This window comes from Mesocricetus auratus, unplaced genomic scaffold, assembly GCF_017639785.1.
Source record: "Mesocricetus auratus isolate SY011 unplaced genomic scaffold, BCM_Maur_2.0 Super-Scaffold_100004, whole genome shotgun sequence".
NCBI lineage: Eukaryota > Metazoa > Chordata > Mammalia > Rodentia > Cricetidae > Mesocricetus > Mesocricetus auratus.
In genome coordinates, this window is record NW_024429189.1 from 113,125,502 (window position 1) to 113,142,749 (window position 17,248).

At 36.6% G+C, this 17,248-nt stretch overlaps 1 protein-coding gene across 2 annotated transcripts in view; it reads left to right on the forward strand.

The window, feature by feature from the left end:
- Xrn2 (5'-3' exoribonuclease 2) overlaps positions 1 to 17,248 on the forward strand; it is a 61,477-nt gene that overhangs the window by 10,190 nt on the left and 34,039 nt on the right. Inside the window, exons 2-15 of one of the 2 annotated variants that reach the window (XM_005072566.4) lie at positions 3,809 to 3,936; positions 4,017 to 4,128; positions 4,526 to 4,637; positions 5,557 to 5,615; positions 5,692 to 5,781; positions 6,515 to 6,587; positions 6,816 to 6,866; positions 7,314 to 7,471; positions 8,687 to 8,761; positions 8,844 to 8,977; positions 9,076 to 9,133; positions 9,217 to 9,324; positions 13,167 to 13,211; positions 15,274 to 15,405. In XM_005072566.4, the coding sequence (XP_005072623.1) occupies positions 3,809 to 3,936; positions 4,017 to 4,128; positions 4,526 to 4,637; positions 5,557 to 5,615; positions 5,692 to 5,781; positions 6,515 to 6,587; positions 6,816 to 6,866; positions 7,314 to 7,471; positions 8,687 to 8,761; positions 8,844 to 8,977; positions 9,076 to 9,133; positions 9,217 to 9,324; positions 13,167 to 13,211; positions 15,274 to 15,405 (1,335 nt within the window). Of the gene's footprint in view, positions 1 to 3,808; positions 3,937 to 4,016; positions 4,129 to 4,525; positions 4,638 to 5,556; positions 5,616 to 5,691; positions 5,782 to 6,514; positions 6,588 to 6,815; positions 6,867 to 7,313; positions 7,472 to 8,686; positions 8,762 to 8,843; positions 8,978 to 9,075; positions 9,134 to 9,216; positions 9,325 to 13,166; positions 13,212 to 15,273; positions 15,406 to 17,248 lie in introns of those variants that run through there. The other variant, XM_040746450.1, reaches the window with a different exon arrangement.

A 17,248-nucleotide genomic window follows, 5' to 3' on the forward strand; every position in this document is an offset into this window, starting at 1 on the left:
CTTTCTTACATTGGTTGTTTGCCTGATTTCTTCTCCCTATCTGTTAATTCCTATTCTGTGTATTTGAGTCTCAATTCTGTTTCTTTTAGATAAGATATACTTTAACCTCTGCACAATCTATCCAGCCAGATAAGATATATTTTGATCCACTGTCTTTCTGTGGTGTAGTTATAGCATAATTGCCACTATATTTGAATTTGTGTTTCCCACTTGACCTTTTTTTCTTATGTTTCATGTAGTTTTACTTCCTGTGTTTTTTACTTTTGCATGAAGTGAAACTTTTCTAACGTTGCTTTCTAAAACTTCATTAGTAATTTTTAAACTCATTTATCTTGTACTGCTTTATAAAGATTGTTTTTCAGAAGTCATTGCTGTAGAGTTTGCTTACATAGTCACTTCCTTTCTGTTAGAACATTCATATTTCCAGGATGTTAAACCTGTTATGTACAGATTCTGTTTCTCTTCACAGAGAAGTCTTTTATTTCACCTTCATTTAAAAATTTTATTACTGTGTGTGTATAGTATAATGTGGTAACTGTGTGCCATGGCATGTATATGGGTGTTGGAGGACAATTTTTCAAAGTTGGTTCTTTGTCCACCTTTGTGGATTGAATTCAGGTGACCAGGATTGCTCAGCAAGGTGCCTTTACCCCATGAGACATCTCACTGGCCTAAATGCTTTAAAACTATATTTATTTTATTTATTTGGGATTCTTGGGTGCATGACATGGTGTGCATATGGAGGTCAGATCCTTCTATCATGTGGGGTCCAGGGGTTGAACTCAAAGTTATTAGGCTTGGCAGCATCTTGCTGGCCTTCATCTTCATTGTTTAATGATAACTTTCCTATTTCCTAGAAAAAAGTTTTCCTTGGTTAACACTTAATGTTTTTATGCCATCCTGCTCCTTCCTGAGAAGTAGGATGTTGCCCTTACTGAGGTTCTCTTGAATGTTACTAAGCATTTACTATGTGTTTGTTTATTTAAGTGTTTTAGATTTATTATTTGATATGTGTGAGTGTTTTACCTGCATGCATGTTTGTGTACTTTGTGTGTGGTGCACTTTGGAGTCCAGAAGAGGGCATCAGCTCTCCAGGGACTGGGATTACAGATGATTGTGAGTTGCCATGTGGGTGCTGGAATCAACCCTGAGTCCCCTATAAGAGCAATGAGTACTCTTAATTGCTGAGCCAACTTTCTAGCCTTTTTGGGCTTTCCTCCAACCCCTTGGTTCTCCCAGTGTATTCCTATATAATTTTTTTCTTTTTGTATATTTCAGCATTTTTACTGTAATGTTGTCTGTATTTAGAGTTCATAGAGCTTCTAGGTATATATTTTTTTAATTTGGAATTACTTTCGGTATTCCTTGAATATTTTAATATGTTCCATCCTTTTCTTTTCCTTCCTTACCGTTATATGTAAAATTTTTGCATACATTTTCATGGGTTTTCTTGATAAAGTTACTGTTTGTCCAAGAACAATTTCCAAAGACTTGGGATAGACACATGTATTTATTGTTTGTGTCTCTATATGTTGCCCTGGCTTTCCTGCAACTTATTGAGCTCCTCTTGCTCGACTCAGCATGTATCTACAGAGCTGCCCGAAAGTTCCCTCTTTCCATATCCCTCATCCTCAATTACAGCACATGCTGAAGCTTGCTTTTATGTCTTTCCCTTCCTCCGAGTAACCACTTTTCTGAAGTGGTGTTTGCCATCATTCCCTTGCTTTTTTCTGTGCCTCCCCTACATGTGTGTTTAGCTCAGAAGGTATCTATTAAAATGGTGTAAATAGTATAATGTGTATTTTTTTTCTGCCTCTGGAATTTTTGTTCAGTGGTATGTTTATGACATCCAGCTTGATTTTTAGATCTTACTTAGTCTGGCAGTACAGTACATGGATGCACTACTGTTTATTAATCATTGTCTTCATGAGGTTTTTCAGGTATAACTTTATTATTATGCTAAGTAACATAATAATAGGTTTCACTGTGACATCTTCATACACATAAAATTATTTTGATCATGTTCATTCCTCATTATCTTTAAGGTATAAATTCTATATCATGAAGTTCACTTGCTTAAAATATTACAATTTTTTGTTTTGTTTTGTTTTGTTTTGTTTTGGGTTGTTTGCTTTTTGAGACATAGTCTTACTGTGCAGTCTTGACTGTCCTGGAACTCATTATATAGACCAGTCTGGCTTCAAACTAATAGAGATCTACCTGTTTTTGCCTCCCACATGCTAGAATCAAAGGTATTCACCATCTTGGCCTGGCCAGGTAGTGTATTTGCATTGTTGTGTGCTCATTGCTAGTATTTAAATTTAGATTTTTTTTCACTACCTAAAGCAATACATACTCATTAAGAGTTACTTTCATTTCTCCCACTCTTTCCCCATCCTCAGCTTGACACAGCTATTATCTACTTTTTGTTTCTATAGTTTTGTCTATTTGACTTTCCACAAAGGATGTAGGCTTTGGTGACTGCTATCATTAGCATAATGTTTTATGCTTAATCATGATTTAGCATGTACACGATGGGCTTTTAAATTGTGTATTGGTTTTTTACCCCGGTCCTATTGTTTTGTATGTGTTTGAGGACTCATACTATTAGTAAAACAAAAATTGTATCTTAATCTTTCATTGAAGTTCGGGAAGGAAAAGGGAAAAGTACTGTCATAAAACTATAATTGAACCTTTAATCCCAGCACTCGGGAGGCAGAAGCAGGCGGATTTCTGTGAGTCAGAGGCCAGCCTGGTCTACAGAGCGAGTTCCAGGACAGCCTCCAAAACAATACAGAGAAACCCTGTGTTGAAAAACCAAAAAAAAAAAAAAAAAAAAAAGTATTATTGAAAACCTTTGAGAGTATAACCCTACCTTTTGAAGGACTTAACAATGTAGTTGGGTGAAAGTGACAAATTAATCATAAAACTGGCGATACTACAAGAATATAATCAAAATTCTAAGGAAAGGCAAAAAGGTGATAGGTTACAGATGCCATGATGTGGGTGATTTTTGATTTGTGTCTAGGCTCTGAAAAGTGATTAATATTTTAGGGAGTATTGGTGGAGAGGAAGGAGGATTCTACCAAGAGGTACAATAGAAAGAGGTAGTGAGATGATAGAACTTTTTTGGAACTTTTGTTTTTCTGCTTTGTTTTGTTTTTAGGTTTTCTTTTGAGATGGGTCTTGCTCTATAACCAAGGAACTTACTGTATAGTGGAAATTACTGAATAGCCCATTAGCATTAAACTTAGAACACTACTCCTCCTTTCTTAGCCTCCTGAGTGCTGGGTACGGGTGCTAGACATTACATATGGCTTACAGGCGCTTTTGAGAAATGAATAGGCCTACGTAATATTGTAGGGCAGGCTCATTGTTTAGCTGTTTGGTATGGAAAACACTGGGAAAGTAGACAAAGTTAGCCAAAGATGCTTTTGTGTTTTGCCTATTAAACTCTGGATTGGAAATGAGATTGTGTACTGGTGAGGCAGTACATTGGAAGGTAGTTGTGACTTTCTGGGTATAATATCATGATGTGCTCATGGAATGGAAGGGGATGGAAAAGCATTTTATGTTAAATTAACAGAACTTGATGTGAATGATGAGGAAAGTCACTCAGAGACTCCTTCGACCCGCTTGGATACCTCACTGATCTCACATAGTTAACTTAAATTAGAAACCATTCACATTTTAATGGGTTAATTTGATTCTGTTTATACTTGAAGATTTTAAATTGGTTCATATTGTACTTAGTACCTGTCATGTTTAGATCTTAACAATCAAACTATTACTTATCACTTCTTCATAGCCAAAAGAATGCAATGGTGTAAAGATTCCAGTTGATGCCAGTAAACCTAATCCAAATGATGTGGAGTTTGATAATCTGTATTTGGATATGAATGGAATCATCCATCCTTGTACTCATCCTGAAGACAAGTATGTAATCCATTTCTGCCATTGATAGTACAGGTCATAGAAGTACTATATTCTATTACATCGTCTGCTTATTATTATAGACCAGCACCAAAAAATGAAGATGAAATGATGGTTGCAATTTTTGAGTACATTGACAGACTTTTCAATATTGTAAGACCAAGAAGACTTCTCTACATGGCGATAGATGGAGTGGTAAGTGCTAAAATAATTTAGAAGCCTCTTTTTGTTCTTCCTGTTTTCTAAATATCTCAGTGAAAGTCATCTGAATATTGAAAAATATCGACTGTGGTTATTTTAGAAAGAAAAACCTGATTGATACTTCAATAGTTCATTGATACTTTCGTGTAGTGCTTATTTTATGTCATTTACTGTGCAATGCTGATGTCTTAGTGATGATCACCTTTTTGAAGTGACAGACTGATGAGTGAATTTAGTTACTTAAAAGTATTAGGAGACGCATACAAAAAGTGTTGAAAGAAGAGGCAGTTTGAATTTACTATGGGGATAAAAAGAGAAGGTTGAATATAATGTATAGATTTGCTTGTGAATATTTTGAATAGCTTTATGCAAACATGAGATTTGTTTTTAGGCACCACGTGCCAAAATGAACCAACAGCGTTCAAGGAGGTTTAGAGCATCAAAGGAAGGAATGGAAGCAGCAGTTGAGAAGCAGCGAGTCAGAGAAGAAATACTTGCAAAAGGTAAGGAGAATGTATCTTTAATTAGGACTTTTTCTGTAGTTCTCAATGCTTTAAAACTCTTGGTGGGTACCTAGGGTAGAGCTAAGTCTTAGAGGACAGGTAATTGGGAGAGGGATACTGAGGCCAACTGGAACTGGTTCTTCCCCAACCCAGTGTGTGTGGTATGATGTCTGGTTATTTTTATCAGATTTATTTGTTGGTATATACTACCTATAGCACTATAATAAAGAAACAATGATTGTGTTTGACACTATAATTGAATTTTACAGCTGGAGAAAAGGATGCCATGGGTGCATTTATTAATTTTACTATGCTATATTAATTTGTTTGGAAGTGTGTAAGTGTATATTTTAGCCAATGCTTGTAATTAAGACTCTTAAACTTGTTTATGATAGAACATCTTAATGATTTATTAAGAACCATTGTCAAAATTAAAGCCATTTTGTTCTTTTCTTACAGAGGAAGAACTTCGTGATTTTTATTTTACTGTGTTGTAGCATCTTTTGTATGCTATGTATTGTTTGACAGTCTTGTTAAAGGAGTGATTCTTAACCTGTGGGTTGTAACCCCTTTGAGGAGCAAATGGACCCTCTCTAGGAGGTTTTCTGTCAGATGTTTACATAATGATTCATAACAGTAGCAAAATTACAGTTATGAAGTATCAACGAAAATAGCTTTATGGTTGGGGGTCACCACAACATGAGGAACTGTATTAAAGGGTCTTGCAACATTAGGAAGATTGAAAACCACTGTAATACAGCTTTATTTAAATTGAATGGGGGAAATGCTATTTTCTACTTGGGGGGGCATCTTTTTCTTAAGTGATAACACCTTTCATATTTGAATGTTTTTGTCACTGTTCTCTCTTAATGTTGATTATTTTTTATGGGGAAAACAAAACATTGCCTCTTTTGTCTAGGTGGCTTTCTTCCTCCAGAAGAAGTAAAAGAAAGATTTGACAGCAACTGTATTACACCAGTAAGTAGTCTCAGGTTTTGCTAGCTGCTGCTAACTCTTAAATGATAGGTTAATTTCTTTCTTTCTGCCATTTTAGGGAACTGAGTTCATGGACAATCTTGCTAAATGCCTTCGCTATTACATAGCTGATCGTTTAAATAATGACCCTGGGTGGAAAAATTTGACAGTAAGTTTCACACTTTGGTACTTCAGAAAGATTAGAGTGATCATTTGAGGCTATACTTTGACACGGCTGATATTATTTATCCCTTTTCCCATAAAATGCCAGTTGACAGAGAAAAGAGAAGCTTTCCATGTTACTGGAAATGGGTTGCCTTGCATGGTCAGGTTTTATATAGCCGAATTGTCTCTTAATGCCAATTTTGTTCTTTTACCTCACTATGAAGCTATAAAGTGGAATTCATAATGTTTAAAAAGTACATGTATAAGAATATATTTTTTAACTATAAAGTAGATTTGTCATTAGTTATTAAAATGTAGCAGATTAAGGCAGATTAAAGGAATTGCATTTATAAATGGATGTTTCTCATAAACATTAAAGTAAAACTTGAGTGAACTTTTCTCTAATTGTAGTTTACTTAGACTTGGTAAATTCTTTAATTGGTTGCTCTTGGGTTTGGTACTGTATCCTTGATAGTAAGTAGTCAGAATCCGTGAACAGATCAGTAGTACTGTGACATCTGACCCTAGTCATTTTTATTCTTTTCAATTCTATGTGGTAAGTTAGTTAATCAGTAGTGTAGTGTTAATGTTTAGCACACATCTTTAGAGATTTTTCCAACTAGTAACACCGCATTAATGAAAGCAACTCAGTTTTCCTTAAGGCAGTCAGTCCTTCCCTCTTTGTTCTGGTAGAAATTGGGGAGGTGAATTAAATATATAAAACTTTTGTTTAATAGGTTATATTATCTGATGCTAGTGCACCTGGTGAAGGAGAACACAAAATCATGGATTATATTAGAAGACAAAGAGGTAAAATTTAAAAGTATATGATTGTATATGCTCTAACAAACATAACCCAGACTGGGGATAATAGCTTAATAGTAGAAGATTTACCTGCACATGGGGTACATTGGGTTCTACCCCAAGCACTGCTTGAAAACAAACAAAAAGGCTATTAACTAGAAAATACTTGACAAGTTGTGCTACTTCTGTGTGTATGATATATTTCTATAAATATGTGTTTCCCTCCTTTTTTAGCCCAGCCTAACCATGACCCAAATACGCATCATTGTTTATGTGGAGCTGATGGTATGTTTCTTCTTGAGGATTTACTGTTCTTGGATTAAACCAGAGTATGTTGGTAGGTTATTGTGTGGTGGGTATTTCAGGTTTGGTTGACAGTTCCCAGATGTCTCGCCTAAGTTTAGAAGGAACCACTACTAATTTGTTATTATACTGTGGTCAGTGATCACATGAATTTTGATTTTTTTTTCTTTAAACTTTGGGTAACATGTCACTGACTTTACAATGGTCAGTTTCTCACATATAATCCTGAGTGGTGGTTTATTGTAGGTCCATGTCTCTGAATACTTTGTAGACAGAACTATTATTAAGGCGATTTTTTGGGTTTTGCTGCCTATGCTTTGTGTTTAGTGGGGCTTTTTTGTGTCATTGTTTAGTAGTATTTTGATTATGGTAAAGTAAAGGATCCTTCTAAAATACCAGTCACTTGTTTTTTTTCTTATTGATTGATAGCTGATCTCATTATGCTTGGTCTTGCTACACATGAGCCTAACTTCACCATAATCAGAGAAGAATTCAAACCAAACAAACCCAAACCATGTGCTCTTTGTAATCAGTTTGGACATGAGGTTAAGGATTGTGAAGGTTTGCCAAGAGAAAAGAAGGGAAAGGTAAGAACTTTAAGATGGACAGTACTGCATTTGATGGACATATGCACACTGCCACGAAGTATACCGTTTAACCTTTTTAAAATGTACTGTTAATCACCAAATCTGTTCAGAATGCCTCATAAAAGTATTTCACAGAAATGCAGCTTTTAAAGTAATGTGAAATAAATCTATATTTGCAAATTTTACACATACTCATTGTTTTCTACTTTATAGTTTTCCAATGTAATTTTTGTTTCTGTGAAGTTAAGTTCTTGTAGATGACAATGCCCATTGTATGCGAATTGTTTATGGAAGGTATTTCAAACGATTGCTATTTAAAGGAACTACAAATCAAATATATTAAATACCATGGCACTGTTCTGTTCTGGTTTTTTTTTTTTTCTTTCCATTTTCCATTTATTTGAGCTCACTTGGATGGAGAAGAAGTGGAAAAACAGATAAATATAGTATAGTATATGATTTCAGACAAGATAGAATAAATGAAGTGTATCCAAGGTACCAGAGGAATATACAACAAAATACTAATATTGATTGGACATAGGTTATGAAAGGAAAACATGTCTTTCATATTGACCTCTGAGTTAAAAGTATTTTGTTTTTTGTTTTTTCCTTTAAAAGGTTTTATTTTAAGTCATGTGGGTGGGTATGGTATTCTGGTACTGGAGTTACAGGTTGTTGTGAGCTTCCTGATGTGGGTGCTGTAAACTGATTGTGGGTCCACTGAAAGAATATCAAATACTCTTAAATCACTGCGCCATCTCTCCAGCTCCTTTTACATTTTTAAGGGTTCTAGATCATGGGGCTGGAGAGATAGCTCAGAGGTTAAAAGCACTGACTTCTCTTCTAGGGGTCTTGAGTTCAATTCCAGCAACCACATGGTGGCTCACAACCATCTACAATTCAATCTGGTGCTCTCTTCTGGCATGTAGGCAGACCACTGTATATGTGATAGATGGATAAATAAATCTTTTAAAGAATATTCTAGAACATGAAAGAATATTCATCTGTATGTGTCTTCCCAAAAGTAAAATATGCACTCCTGGCTCTCTATACCAAATGATTGCTTTATCTCTTGTCTAGATGTGATTATTTTAAAATAATTTGGTGAACTTTTTAAATTTAGTACTTAAATATTAAATGGGGTCTTACATTAGAAAATCCCTGAAATTTGTGTGGCTAGAAGAAATTGCATAATTTCCACTGTCTTTCTTACAGCATGATGAACTTGCAGATAGTCTTCCTTGTGCAGAAGGGGAGTTTATCTTCCTTCGGCTGAATGTTCTTCGAGAGGTATGTTTCATTGGTTATTGGAACTGCACTCCTTAAATGTTCTGTTCATTGCTTTGATGTCAGCGTTCTTTTTTGGTTGTAGTATCTGGAAAGAGAACTCACCATGGCCAGCTTACCATTCCCATTTGATGTGGAGAGGAGCATTGATGACTGGGTGTTCATGTGCTTCTTTGTGGGGAATGATTTCCTTCCTCACTTGCCGTCATTAGAGATTAGGTATGTGTATCTGTGGGATGTTCCAATGACTGTCTCAGCCTTCTTGACTTTACAGAGCCCACTGGTCCTAATGAATAATGTTTGTCTCCTGGTGGCAGGGAAGGTGCAATTGATCGTTTGGTTAACATATACAAAAACGTGGTACACAAAACTGGGGTAAGTTTATTCTTGAGTAATTTAAAAACAGAAGTATTTGGTTTCCTAAGAACATCATTTTACATGTATTTTATTACTTACAGGGTTACCTTACAGAAAGTGGTTATGTCAATCTGCAAAGAGTACAGATGATCATGTTAGCAGTTGGTGAAGTTGAGGATAGCATTTTTAAAAAGAGAAAAGATGATGAGGTAAATACATTGCAGTAGCTAAAATTGCCCCTGTCTCTCATAGGCTGTGATGTACTTTTTAACCTGTCCGTGTTGTAATACCACTGTAATTGTGTTGTCATTTATATAATACCAAGCTTGGTACTTGGCTGTTTTATAAAGGCTATGATGCTTTCTGTATGGAACTGTACATTGTACATTATTTGAATCGTATTACAGTTTTTCTCTTTCTAATCTTATTTAGGATATAAATCTTAAACTAGCCAGAACATGACTGCCATGTTTTATAGGAACCATTTATGTCTTGAAAACAGGGTAAGGCCTAGGAGGGTGTATTCTAGTAGTTCAGGTGTAGGATCTGAGTTGGATGACACCAGCTAGGGCAGAATGATGGAAGAATGTAGGCTTTGTGGAGGGTGGTAACTCTTAAGTAAATTGAAACATAGAGGAAGGAACTGAAGTAACAAGACACTTGGAAGTTGATTATATGATTATATAGAGAAGTCCAAATTTCTGTCCTAGGCAGTTCAGTGTTTGTTGAGTCCATTTGCTGAGATAGCACATATTATGGATATAGGAGATTGGAGTGAGAGACCAGATACAAGTTGAAGTTCATTTTGGGGATGAGTCTGAGGGACTACAGGATGCCTGACATGGGGAAAGTCTTGAAGACAATTTTAGAACCTTGGTTGATGGGAGGAGGAACTTGAAGCCTTGCGTAGGAATGTGAAAGTCTATGGGAGCTTGTATAGAATGAAAGTGCTCCCCGAGACCTTGGGAAACATTGACCATTAGTAAGAAAGAGGAATCAGTCTAGAGTAGTAAAAGAAGAACCCTAAATAGAAAAGAAACTGCAGGTTAGAGTGACTTAGTCACTGTAGCCCTTGGCCAGGGGTGCAAGCCTCAGGAAGCTGGTAGGCAGGAGCAGCAGCAGCCTTGAGTCAGAGTGATTGATTGATTGTAGTTATACAAAGGAGACCAGAATGAGGAAATGAGCAGATAGTAGCTTTTTATAGAGAAAGAAATCCTTTTGTAAGCTGAATTTGTAAAAAAGACACATGGCTATATTGAATAAATAGCAAGTAATAATTGTATTGTTTCTGTTTTCTTCAACTTCGTATATCACAATTCTGTTCTCTTAGTTTTAGGTCTTTGGATCTATCTTATGTAATAATATGAGTTGACTAAGTGACTAAGAAAGCATTCTTTCCAATTGCCTTCAGTTATTTAGTTGTTTCTACTAGAGCAACTATTTTGGAATTGGGGTAGTGTTTGTGTGTGTGTTTGACTATATTTTAATGTTTTTACTTTATTACTAAAGACCAATAACCAGTGGTGTGTTGTTTTGTTAATGTGACTATCAACCCCAAGAGCCAGATGTTCATCAGACAGCAGAATTGAAGGTTTCAGAAAAGAATGCATCAGTAGTTATTAAAATTGAGCAGTTAAGCCTAAATTGTGGTGCTGTGTAGTTTATGAGCTTTGGTAATCCTTACTGTGAGCCTAGCTATGTGCCAGTGTTTTGATTGCCAGTGATGAGGCAGCAACAAGACAAAACAGAGCACCAAAATAAAACCAGACAAAAAATTCTGCCTTTTGGGAGCTGGCATTCTTTAGGGAAAGATGGACAATAAACGTAATAACCAATTCAACCATGTAATTAATGTGGTAGTGTTTTAAATGCTAATAAGATAAAAAGAAAAAAGAAACAGCTGAGATACTATCTTTAAAAGTGATAACGGCAAGATTGCAGTTCTAGAAATCACAGTGAGGCCTTACTGACAGATGAGTGTGAATAAAGACATGAATAATGTGGAGAAGTATGTAGATATTTAAAGGAAGCACCTAGAACCCAGAGAACAGTAGTGCCAAGACTCTGGACAGGAGGTGCCTTGTATGTATACTGATCAGCAAGGAGCAAGTAGTGTGTGACAGGAGCAAAGGAGACAAAGTATTGGTGTGAAGTTCCATAGTGATGGAGGGCCGATCTAGTGCCCCCAGGGGCCTTTTAGAAACTTAGCTTTATTATGCATCAGTGGAAGATTCTGGATAGAAAACTGACATGATCTGACTTTCCACCTAGCTTGTTTTAATTAATTTTGGGGGGACAGAGGGATTCTGAACAAGTTTTGAAAGTAGCGCCAATGGGGCTGACTGATGGACTAAATGCAAGTTGTAAAAGAGAAATGAGGTGTCAAGAATGACTCCAGGGTACTTCCAAACAGAAAGTGTTTGGAGCAGCTCTCCTAAGGCAGATTAAGATGCAGAGAGGAGGTCTTAGAGGTGGAGGTGAGAATTCCATGTTTAGTTCAAAGTACCCAGACAGAGATTTTGAAGGGGGAGAGGTCCTGGTTATTAGCATATAGATTGTGTTTAAAGACAGGAAAGCAGGTGCTCATTCCCATGGGAAGAAAGAAGTGAAGAGGTCCAAGTACTGTGCCCTGGGAACAATAACATTGAGCAAAGGCAGGAAGCTAGAGTAGGGGAAGCCAGGCGAAGATTGTGTGTGACTCAAGGAAGTTACTTCTGAAAAGAGTAACAGATTTCACACTCTACAGATAGCCCAGATAGAAGCTCCTGTAAAGAGATAGAGTAAAGTTTGGTTAAAGAAGTTAGTGTGAGAACCAGTTAGACAGCTCAGTGGGTAAAGATACTTGCTGTCAAGCCTGATAGACCTGCATTTAGTTTCTGAAACCCATCTATTAAGGAAGAACAGACTCCTGGAAGTTATACTCTGGTCCATTTACACACATGCACCCCCCCCACACACACACCTACTTCTCTCTCTGTGTGATGTAAATTAAGAAATCAATGAGAACTAGGGATATAGCTAAATATGTAGAGTGCTTACATCTCATGAAAGAAGGCCTAGGTTGGATTTCCAGAACCATAGGAAGAAATCAAAGAGGAAGAAAACAACAGTTTCCATACCATTGGAGGTTTCATAGCCTCATCCTTGGGTATGCTTTGTTAAGCCCCTCTCCTGAGCTAAGTGTGGTGGTACACACTTTTAATTGTAGCAGAAGCAGATGGATGGAGTTCCAGGACAGCCTGGGCTACATAAGGAAACCGTCTTGAAAAACAACAAAACCCCTCTTCTGACAGACAGTACCAATTGCAGATCTAATTACAGTTCTTCATTGCACTTGGCAAAATGCACTTAGGGTAGACACCAGTACTGCTGGCTTCTGTTTTAGGCCATGGACGTGCAAACCTGTGGAATGGTTAATGAGGAGCAATATCAGCCCCAAATCCTGGAGAGTTGTAATTATGACTGCCCTTTGAGAACAGGGAGAAAGAACTCTACCCTATGCATAAACTTGGCCCAGAATAAACAGTAAATCTGTTTTCTCTTTTTTCTGTTGATAGCATTTTGGAAGCTAAGGCTTAGTGTTTTTGGAAACTCACTTCTTTCTTGCTTGCCATTCATGCTAGAATTAGGAGTGGTTAGCCTTTAGTAATGTAACTGAGTATCTTTATTCAATTGTCTTGTAGAGGTTTTAAATGGTAATTATATTTAACAACTTAAGGTTCATTGTTTTCGTATTTGTGTTTTCTCCACATTGAAACGCTTATTCCATCTAGTGTATAGCTAAGGTCTTTGTCATAGCTCTTTCATTTTCCTGAAATATTTTTAAGATTCTAAAACTTTAAGAACAGTTTATTTTTATCTAAATTCAGTCTGCTCATCCAGAGTTCTGACAAACAGGGCTTTGTATATATACAAAGCTGATTTAGTTAAACCCAGCTTATTGATAACTTCCTTTAAAGCTTAAGTGGTCTTTCGAATCACTCCTGCTAATGTTTAACTCTGACATTTTTGTGTAATTATTTGACAGAATATGTGGATTTTATACTTTTAGGACAGTTTTAGAAGACGACAGAAAGAAAAAAGAAAGAGGATGAAGGTGAGTTTCAATTAATTGTATGAGATTGGTCAAACTTAAGTATTTTTGAGGATGTTATCCATTTCAGTAACTATTCCTTACCCAAGAACGTCCATATCCAGCCAGCTGCCTTAGAGCCAGCAAAAGAATACTGGTGTGTGTGTGTGTGTGTGTGTGTGTGTGTGTGTGTGTGTGTGTGTGTGTGTGTGTGTGTAGATAGGGAATATATTTATCTATCTAGCCAAAATGGTCTTGAGTTCTCAATCATCTTGCCTTTGTCTCCCAAGTGCAGAGGACACACAGTCACTGCTTCGTTTTAAAAGAAGTCCTTCCTAAGGTTTGGAGTCAGGGGTTCTACCTGATGGATAGGAAGTAGATAGCAAGTGGCACTTGGTTCTTAGAATTGTTTGTAACAATTAGGTAGTTATTGTAAAGAATAGTTGGCCCTTTTCATCTTCTTGGAAGTTACTGTATACATTTTGTCTTCCCTCATCTTTGTCAGATTTTAATCCTCTTAGATGTGACCTTCTGAACTTTCTGAAATCTCAGATTCTTTAGTACCTTCAGACTTCAGTTCTGTCTTGATTTTAGTCTAATTCTGACCATCTAGATTTTCTTTTCTCATGCTTTCTTCTAAATTCACCTATTGTGCTATTGAGTGCTTCCTTCATTTGTACTTCCTATTATATTCCTACCTTTGTTGCTCCCTTCCATCATACACATGGTTTCCTTTGTTGATTTTGCTCATAGCATTGATCAGTCCTTTCTTTTTACTATGCAGCTGCGTAGACTAGTCTGCCTGTGATAGATTATATATGTAATTGTGTAATGCTTTATAATCTCTTCATTGCTTGCTTGCTCGCTCGATCACTTGCTCCTTCCCTTTCTCTCTCTTTCCCTCTCCCTCCCTCCCCCTCTTCTTTTCTCTCCTTTATTGTGTTTTTATAAGAACTGAGCACTATCTGGAAACTGAAAGGGAGAAATGTTAACTGCTTACCGTTGAATTTGGATTCAAGAGCACTGTCTTAGTTACTATTGCTATAATGAAACACCATGGTCAAAAACAACTAGGAAAGTGTTTATTTCACTCGGAGTTCCAGATAAACAGCTGGTCATCAAAAGCAATAAGGCAGGGACCTGGAGGCAGTAGCTGGTGCAGAGGACACTGAGGAGTGGTGCTTACTGGCTTGCTCAACCTGCTTTCTTACAGAGCCCAAGACCCAGCTTAGGAGTGGCATCACTCACCTGAGATGGGCTGGGCCCTCCCCATCAATCACTAACTAATTAAGCAAGTGTCATACATCTGGATTTTATGGGGCATTTTCTCAGTTGAGGATCTCTCTTTTCAGATGACTCAAGTTGGGTGGAATTGACACGAAATTAGCCAGCACAAGCACTTAGATTGGGAGACACACAGTATTTCTATCTATATTATTCTCTGTTAATACCTATTTTGTCAGTCAGCCATAACTATTATCTGTTAGAGCTCTAATTGTATCTCTACTTAGTAAGAAATAAGCAACCTAGTTTTAACAGGATTATGACTAAATAAAAGTTGTTTTTTTGTTTTGTTTTGTTTTTTTGGTTTTGGTTTTTCGAGACAGGGTTTCTCTGTGGCTTTGGAGGCTGTCCTGGAACTCACTTTGTAGACCAGGCTGGTCTCGAATTTACAGAGATCCACCTGCCTCTGCCTCCCGAGTGCTGGTTTTAAAGGCATGTGCCCACCACCGTCTGGCTGTTTTACTGTTTTTAAAAAAAAATATATGTTGTCTTTTTTTTTTTTACCTGAATTATAGTTTGTGTGTTTTCTAAAATAGTAACAAAAATTAATATAAGACTTAAAATGATCCTGTTTATCAAAATAATATACTATACATATTATTATGTGTACTTTAGGGCAAAGTTATTAAGTTATTAAGACTGTTGCTTATAAGGTGTAAATAACCTTGTAATGTTACTGGAAATCTGTGTGGTTTTCAATGAGTTTAATAGTAAAGCACTTAAAATGAGGACTATTCTATTGTCCTCTTGACTTCCTGTCACTAACTGTGTAGTAATTTAATTTTGCTTCTATTTATGTTAGAGAGATCAACCAGCTTTTACTCCTAGTGGAATATTAACTCCTCATGCCTTGGGTTCAAGAAATTCTCCAGGTTGTCATGTAGCCAGTAATCCAAGACAAGCGGCCTATGAAATGAGGATGCATGGTAATTCTGTAAGTGCCTTGCTTCTCTGTGGTGTTGTGTGATGAATGTTCAGTTCCTTTTAGAGTTGTATCTGAACTTTATATCATTTTGTCTTAAAGCTTTGTTTGACTGGTTTTTCTCAACATCTTTTGTCTTGGAATATTTTTAACTTTATTTGATCTATCTTTATTGAGATGAAAATGAAGTGAAAGTAAAGTATATGGGATAGTCAATATACATTAGTATAAAGAAATAGCTAAGTGACTATGGTATTCACATAATAAATACATGGACTACAGTTGCTTGTCTCTACTCCGAAGCACTGAGTGGTAGATGGTAGTAAAATCATGACTGCAATATTCAGTTGTCTCCTCGTTTAGGCTAGACAGGACAACGACTTTAGCTCTCTTATTTTCTCTTTCTCTTAGGGACCAATTATGAGCTTTGGCCATTTGTTTCTTACATTTACAAATATAAAGAAAGAAACCAGATTTTGTGTAGTAAGGGGTACCTTAAAATGTCTTTCCAGAATTGTACCATGTCTTAATTGAACCATGAGGATTTAGTCATTGAGTGTCTTTTTTTTTGATAGCCTAAAAAATACTGTATTTTTATGTGTAGGAGTATTTTGCTTGCATGTACACATCTGTGTATCATGTGTGTCTGATGCCTTTGGAAGTCAGAAAAGGGTGTCTGTCCTAGTTAGGATTGCTATTACTATGATGAAACATCATGACCATAGCACCTTGGGGAGGAAAGGGTTTATTAGGCTTACATTTCTATAGCACTGTTCATCATTGAAGGAAGTCAGGACAGGAGTACAAACAGAAGAGTATCCCGGAGGCAGGGGCTGATGCAGAGGCCATGGAGGGGTGTTGCTTACTGGCTTGCTCCTCATGGCTTGCTCAGCCTGTTCTTTTATAGAACCTGGGACCACTAGCCCATGCATAATGCCACCCATAACGGCTTGGGTCCTCTCCATCATTCACTAAGAAAATGCCTTACAGGCTTGAATGTCACCAAACAGATAGGCTTAAATAATAGTGATCACTTCCTGATTCATTAATCACTTGTGCTAGGCAGGCAGAATGCTAGCCAGTAATCTTTGACACACAAGATTTTATTTAGTGCTTGCTATACCATCTAAAGAGAACATCATCCTCAGTATAAGGTGAAACTCAACAGAGGTTATATTGTTCAAGGCCATGCATACAGCCAGTAAAGGTTGAACCTGATTCAGACTCTGATCTGTCTGATAATGTCTCTCTCATTTTCCAAATACAAAGATACCTTTCTGCGCCTATTTGTTTAGACACTAAGGGTATGTGTTTTTAAAAGAAATTATTTAATAATTATTATATTTTTGTATAATGTACGTGTGGGTGGGTGCTGTGAATCATCTTGCACTTGTGAAAGTCATAGGACAATTTGCAGAATTGGTTTTTACCTTTCACAATTTTAAAGACAGAGTCTCACTATGTAGCCCTGACTGGTACTTACTGTGTAGACCAGGCTAGTCTCAAACTCATAGACTTTTGGATTAAAGGCATGTGTCTGGCCCTTGCCTTTTAGATATATGTGGATTGAACTCAGATTGTCATGCAGGTGCAGCAGATGCTTACTCACTGAGCAATCTCTCTAGCCTTGGGTATATATACATTCGTCAGAACAAATCTGACATACATTTTTTGAAAGAAAGTACTTCTAAGTTCTATGTAAAGTATAGCTTAACTTTTCTTGGTATGTAGTGTGAACTGTCTTCATGGTAAGGTTTTTATTCTAGTATCATTAAACCTTGAGAGCCTTTTTTGCTCTCAATTTTAAAGTAATTTCATTTACTTAAAATAGCTAATCTGCTGTGATTAACTGAAG